A 7,500-nucleotide genomic window follows, 5' to 3' on the forward strand; every position below is an offset into this window, starting at 1 on the left:
GCCTTGATACACGCAAATATCGGCCCGATCTATCGGTCTAACACTAATTGCGATATGTACATTTGCGATAATTCCGATATATTGCGCAGCCCTAATCATTAGCATTAGATATTGCCTGTCTCACCAGGAGGCTGTAGAAGTGTTTGATGAGGACCGAGACGACCCGCAGCAGTCTCATGCAGATGGGGAAATACGGCTTCTCCACGGGCGCTGGAGACGCCGCGCTGGAACAGCTGCCCTGCCGGAACTTGATGTTGGGAGAGAACAGCTTGATGACCAGCGGACACACGCGCTCCTTCAACAGGAAACTGAACTCCTGATGCTGCAACAACACAGGGGGTTAGGGGAGCGATCGGACGGTCATTTCCTCGTGTTTATTTACCAGCCAGCGGGTTTGTTTTCATCAGGATGTGTGGTGTTTACCTGCAGGAAAACTTCAGGAAAGTCGTTTAAAACCGATTCCAGCAGCTCTAAGCCGAACGTGCGGGTCATCTCCGTCATTCCCACTAACCAGTAGGGGGCGTCGGCGTTCACCAACTGACACAAATCCTGCAGAAAGGGACATTTATATGTATGGAAAGTAGGGGTGTGCCATATTATACCGTCCACGATAACACCAGTATACATTTTTACATGATAAATAAATCGTGATATCAATCAGTGTTCATTTTGATTTCGTTTTAGTCATAGTCTTTTGACTAAAATGCCATATAGTTTTAGTCATATTTTAGTCACATGAATTGTTTTTAGTTTTAGTCTAGTTTTAGTCGACTAAATATCATAAGATTTTAAATCTACAGTAGTTTTAGTCTCCTAAAATCTAATGAGTTTAGTTCAATCGTAATACATTAAGCATTTAAGCATTACACAACCGACTGTCACTTGAACTGACATTTTGACATTTTGTTTTTGACATAAAAAATACACGAAAGAGCTCAATTCACTTTTTTGTTTGTTTTTTAAAAACATCTGGTTGTGGCAAAATTATAAGCATTTGGTCGTAGTCTGGAGCACTGTAATGTAGGGCTGGGTATTGACACAAATTTCACAATTCGATTCGATTTTCGATTCGATTCAATATCGATTATTTGGGATATGTATCAGGTATAATACATGGAAAATTTTCTCAAGGAAAACAAATTTCTGAACTAATGTTGTAAACTATGGGAGTCAGTTGATATACATTAGCCTACTAATATTGAAGGTAAAAATTAACTGATTTGTATACTAACACTTAAATGACACTAAATTTTGTTTTTTTTATATATATATATATATATATATATTAGGGCTGTCAAAAGATTAATCGCATCCAAAATAAAAGTTTGTGTTTACATAATATATGTGTGTGTACTCTGTTAATTATTATTTATATATAAATACACACACAAGCATGTATATATTTAAGAAAAAAATATTATTTTTATATATAAAACATTTATATATATTATAGATTATATAAATGTATATACAGTATATACATGCAAATATTTCTTAAATATATACATGAATGTGTGTGTGTATTTATATATAAATAATAATTAACAGAGTACACACACATATATTATGTAAACACAAACTTTTATTTTGGATGCGATTAATCGCGATTAATCTTTTGACAGCCATAATATATATATAATAATAAAGTTATAAAATTAACTTTACAATTACATAATCATAATTCTACTCCAATTAGTTTTTTTTGAAATATAAACATTTAAAGGGTGGCTGTCATAAAAACTTGCCAGATTTATTAAATATTGAAGAATATTGACAATGAATATCCTATGTAATGTGGTGCATATAATTAGCAAAGTGCTCTCTAGAGTTAATTTTTCTAGCTGACTAACGAGTTTATGGACACTGGATATGGTTTTTCTGAGGTAATGACGTTACGTGACATTGTTTACTTGAAAGCCGTTTTACTGACATCTTTCTGCGGTTGAAACACTGATTGAGCGATTCCATGTGACATGATACGGATTTCAGTAAGTTGTCCTGTATCTTTTAACACACTTTCAGAAGCTCATTCGTGTTTATTTATTTTATTTCGCGCTGTTACTGGTATTAAGGCGGAATAGAAGATCCGTTCATGTTTGTTTTTGAATTTTGTAAAAAAAAAAAAACAATAGACTAATCGATTCTTGCAATTTTAAGAGTTAGTTCACCCAAAAATGAAAATTCTGTCATTAATTCCTCACCCTCATGTCGTTCGACACCCGTCAGACCTCCGTTCATCTTCAGACACAAATGAAGATATTTTAGTGTAAATCTGATGCTCTGAAAGGCCTCCATTGGCTCAATGGCACGGTTCACTCTCAAGACCCTTAAAAGACACTAAAGACGTCGTTACAAAGTCCATCTCACTACAGTGGCTCTACAATAACTTTATGAATCGATGAGAATAGTTTTTGTGCGCAAAAAAAGCTTCGAAGCGTTATGAATCAGTGAGTCGATTCAGTAGTTTGAATCGCCAAATTTCAGCAGTTTGACACACGATCTGAATCATGATTCGACTCACTGATTCATAACGCTTCGAAGCTTCATGAGGCCGTGTTTTGAAATCGTCATCACTATGTAAGTCGTTATTTAGGGTTTTTTTGCGCACAAAAACTATTCTCGCCGATTTATAAAGTTATTTTAGAGCCGCTGTAGTGAGATGGACTTTGTAACGACGTCTTTAGTGCCTTTTAAAGGTCTTGAGAGTGAACCGTGCCATTGAGCCAATGGAGGCCTTTCAGAGCATCAGATTTACACTAAAATATCTTCATTTGTGTCTGAAGATGAACGGAGGACTGACGGGTGTCCAACCACATGAGGGTGAGTAATTAATGACAGAATTTACATTTTTGGATGAACTAACCCTTTAAGAATCAATATTGTTTTGTAAAAGTGAGAATTGATTAAAATCGAGAAATCTATATTTTTTACCCATCCCTACTGTAATGTGTTATTGTCAGAACAGGGCTCGCATTTCACATGGGTAGAGTGTACTTCGTACTGTGTGTGTGTGTGTGTGTGTGTGTGTGTGTGTGTGTGTGTGTGTGTGTGTGTGTGTGTGTGTGTGTGTGTGTGTGTGTGTGTGTGTGTGTGTGTGTGTGTGTGTGTGTGTGTGTGTGTGTGTGTGTGTGTGTGTGTGTGTGTGTGTGTGTGTGTGTGGCCGTGTTCATCCACCACCGAAACCATTTTGACCCAGAAAAGGCCCTGGAGTGTATTGTTAAACCCCTAGCAACTGATGGACCGTACTGGAAAGAAGCCGCACCTGGAACAACATGTACGCGTCTTTAGCGCTGGGTCTCAGCGTGCTGACCGAGCGCCGGTTACTGTTGCCCTGGACAGCCGGAGGTTCTTCCGTCAGACCTGCGGTGAGCCGAGGAAAACACACACATAAAGAAACAAGCAACAGGGCTCTGGACACAGCAGGAAATGCAATAGAGACAGAGCGACACGCGTCATAATCTGAAGGCCACGCCCACCGGGGGGGAAACAATCAAACCGTCTCCATTGACTTTGCCTTGTCATTTCGGACTTTTAACAAAAAAGAGAACAATGTCTAAAAGCTGATATGTGACAAAGTGTACAGCAAACAAGCTAAACAAAACCCACAACCAAAAACCCAGACGTTTTTATAATCTATTGACCCAAAAAACGAGCGTTTAAGGATAAAAAAGTGGATTCAGGCCATTGAGACGCGTTATATTACACTGAGATGTACACACACTGGAGGAGAACGTCATCAGAGACAGGAAATATCATATATAAAACTGACATTTGGATATTTGACTTAACAGTGACAACATATTTACTGTACACATAGTCATACTGAGGCATACTGAGTGTCAGGATCCCAAAATGTCCCCATTCTTCTGCTGAAGCGTCACGTTTTACTGCCTTTATCCACTTTTGTCTCCTTAAACTCTTAACTGTCACTTGCCCGTATACGGGCATTCTACATTTACTTCACTATATTACTATTAAATCCTAATCTAGTCATGACAAACTATATATCATTGGAAAGGTCTAAGGCTCAAGAATACATATTTGTTGATGATTTTGCAGAAAATGTATATATTTTGGAAGAGTAATGGATTAATATATGACAAGAGTGACAAGAGTTTGCATCAAAAAAATCTGTATCATTACAGGAGTTTTCACCTTTGTAACAAAAAGTCAACAACCACACTTTTAATCATTCAAACTTTGATTTTCATGCTAAAAGTTCATAACATAAACATTGATTCTAGTATTTAGCCAAAAATATTCAGAAAATAATATTATATATAGAGAATATCTGCCAGATCAATCTTTGGGAATCACCAATATCGTGTGTCTAACCCCTAGAGGATTTTCGGAGGTTATGCAGCTAAAAGTCTTACAGAAAACTTATTTTTTGAGTTTTTGACCTAATATTTTGAACACAACTTGGTTAGAATTTTGGCTTTGCCTTTCTGTCTTTTTTAGGCTGAAACCTATATTAATTTATATATTTTTTAATAAAATAAATAATATTTATTTTATTATATTTTTATAACAATAAACTTAAATTTCAATAACTTTTATATAATTTCATTCTATAATATAAGTGTCTTCTTTTAAAAGAGACCAACCATAAGTCTTTAGTCCAAAGGGTTCATGAATTACAACCATTTAAGTTTGGGTAGTGCATTTTCACGAAATGCTCAAAAAGGGGGGTAACTCTAATGGTGCGTTCACACCGGACGCGATTCGCGCGAGTGATTTACATGTTAAGTCAATGCAGAGACGCGAAATGGCATTCTGCGGCGCGATTCGCGCGAATGAGGCGGCGAGATTCGCGCGATTCGCGCGATTGAGGCGGCGAGAAGGACGCGACTTGAGCGTTTTGAACGCGCGATTCGCGCGAATCGCATGAATTGCGCGAAAGGCTCAAGTTGAAAAATCTGAACTTTGGCGGATATTTCGCGCCGCGTTAACCAATCAGGAGCTTGCTCTAGTAGTGACAATATGATTATCACTGTGATAACATTAAATGACATGAAACACAACCCAGTCTCTTTTTGTTAAATGCAAGTTTATGTATGATCAATAATACAAAAGTATAAGTAATGTATAACAAGCTATACATGAAATAAAGCAAACAATGCAGTCATTCAAAGTCAGTGCTAGTAGGCTAACGTTACAACTGCAACTTACAGTTATAGCCTAAAAATATAAAGTAATGAAACTTATCTTTGCCCTCAGCCTAAACGATTTGCCAGGGAACAAATTATAGATCCATGAGACCAAAGATCGGCCGTTACAAGACGAATTATAGCTCGAGACACCACAGAGACATCAGAGCCAGCGGGAGACGGCAGAAGGACTGGCCGAGGAAAGGTTGCCCTCGCCGGCTTTCACGTGCGCTGAGCGCCGCTGTCCGCTGGAGCTCACAGCTCCGACAACGGCAGATAAAATGTTCAAATAGGCACTGTTTATATAAATAAACCACAGATTTGAGCTTTAAACAACTACATTATCGACTGAAAAAGTCTTAAAACTGCGTTTTGTCACACATTAACAGTAGATATGAACAAAAAAAAAGACATGTAAACACAGCCCATGTCAGCCATTTCTCAACGAGACGAGCTACTGGCGGAAGCCCCGCCCATGACGCGAATTCGCATCTGTTGTGCAGTGAATGTCACGCGCGATTCGCGCGAGTAAACTCAAAATGTACACGCGTCCACCTTCGCGCGATTAGCGCGAATTATTCGCGCGAATCGCGTCCGGTGTGAACGCCACATTAAGGGTTAAACTCTTGTATTTTTGGGTCGACTTCTTATAAAAACGTATTTCTGTGTTTTTTAGCTTGTTTGCTGTACACTTTGTCACATATCCGCTTTTAGACATTGTTCTGTTTTTGTTTTATAAGTCCGAAATGACAAGGATGCCGCCTCACTGATGCAAAGTCAATGGAGAGCGTTGGATTGTTTTCCCCCCCGGTGTGGGCGTGGCCTAAATACACTCTGTCTCAATACAAACATTCCCGCAGGCCATAAAAACTGTCCTTCACCTTTGAATCTCTCGTCCTCCGCCACCATCCTCTCGAACACCACAGTCACGACCTGTCTGACGGTGGCGGCCGCAGTGTTGTTGGTGATGTTGTCTTTAGTGAAGTGCAGCCGGAAACACAGGACGATTGCCTGAGATCAAGCACAAAAGCAACATTGGCAAAGACGGCGAGGGGTTTCGGTTACACTAGCTGAATAACATGCGCTTCTAGAGATAGCGAAGGGTCTCAGACGTTCCCCCTGACATCCGTTCGGTCCATCATTTTTACATGAACTTTCCAGTGCAATTTATTATTTTAAATATTTAAGCTGACAACACTATACATATTTATATCTAGTGATAGAAATGTTCACGAATTTGTACATTTTTCCAAACCTGGAAATCAATAACAATCTCAATTTTTTTCCCATATTTTCTAGTTTGAGTTGTTCCGAGTATGCTAAACAGCTTGATATGTAAATGTGGGCGGGCATATGCTAATGAGAACATCGTAATCGTGCAGATGATGTCCATCGTTAGGTGTCAGGAAATATTTTGGATGGTGCAGGATTTTAACTGTGAGTATGTCACATTGAACACGAGATTCCTTATAATAAAATATGTTAATTAATTTATTTTAATAGATAAGTATTTTTAACTTATGTCCGATAACCAATAAATGGCGGATGTTATAAATATATACTTGCTTTGTTGTACTAAACAAAATTAAAATAGACTAAAAAGTTTATATTCAACAATATGCTATAATACTATGAATAAATAAATAAATGCATTTTCGAATTAACATTAAAGGTGCACTATGTAACATTTCTTCAGTAAAATATCCAAACACCACTAGGCCAGTGTTATATATTGTGTTCAGTTGAGTGCTTACAATATCCCAAATGTTCCCCACTATTGGTAAATCGTGACATGCTATTTTAGCCAATGAACCGGGACGTGTGAGGGCGTGGCCTGTCGATGACATCATATCTGCGTTACTCTCGGTTTCTGGTTTTATTTTGCAGAAACGCTTTACTCTCACTGCAGTGTGAACAAGTGTCATAGCAGCCGCTGAGAGAACACACAGAGTAACGCCACAACATCATTAACACGCAACTGTGCCATAATAAAAGTCCCGCCGGAGACTGTGTCATAATAAAAGTCCCGCCGGCGACTGTGTCATAATAAAAGTCTCGCCGGAGACTGTGGCATAATAAAAGTCCCGCTGGCGACGGTGTCATAATAAAAGTCCCGCCGGCGACTGTGTCATAATAAAAGTCCCGCCGGCGACTGTGTCATAATAAAAGTCTCGCCGGAGACTGTGGCATAATAAAAGTCCCGCTGGCGACGGTGTCATAATAAAAGTCCCGCTGGCGACGGTGTCATAATAAAAGTCCCGCTGGCGACGGTGTCATAATAAAAGTCCCGCCGGAGACTGTGTCATAATAAAAGTCCCGCCTGCGACTGTGTCATAATAAAAGTCTCGCC

The 7,500-nt window shown here is 38.8% G+C and overlaps 1 protein-coding gene across 3 annotated transcripts in view; it reads right to left on the reverse strand.

Annotated features, from left to right (window-relative positions):
• The window catches only part of mon2 (MON2 homolog, regulator of endosome-to-Golgi trafficking), an 84,800-nt gene that overhangs the window by 64,677 nt on the left and 12,623 nt on the right, over positions 1-7,500 (reverse strand). For all 3 annotated transcript variants that reach the window (XM_079810182.1, XM_079810181.1, XM_079810180.1), the window contains exons 5-8: positions 6,032-6,161; positions 3,263-3,360; positions 424-549; positions 125-322 (exon numbers count right to left, since the gene is read on the reverse strand). In XM_079810182.1, the coding sequence (XP_079666308.1) occupies positions 125-322; positions 424-549; positions 3,263-3,360; positions 6,032-6,161 (552 nt within the window). The remainder of the gene's footprint in view (positions 1-124; positions 323-423; positions 550-3,262; positions 3,361-6,031; positions 6,162-7,500) is intronic.

The sequence above is a fragment of the Gobio gobio genome, assembly GCF_949357685.1.
Source record: "Gobio gobio genome assembly, chromosome: 25".
Taxonomy (NCBI): domain Eukaryota; kingdom Metazoa; phylum Chordata; class Actinopteri; order Cypriniformes; family Gobionidae; genus Gobio; species Gobio gobio.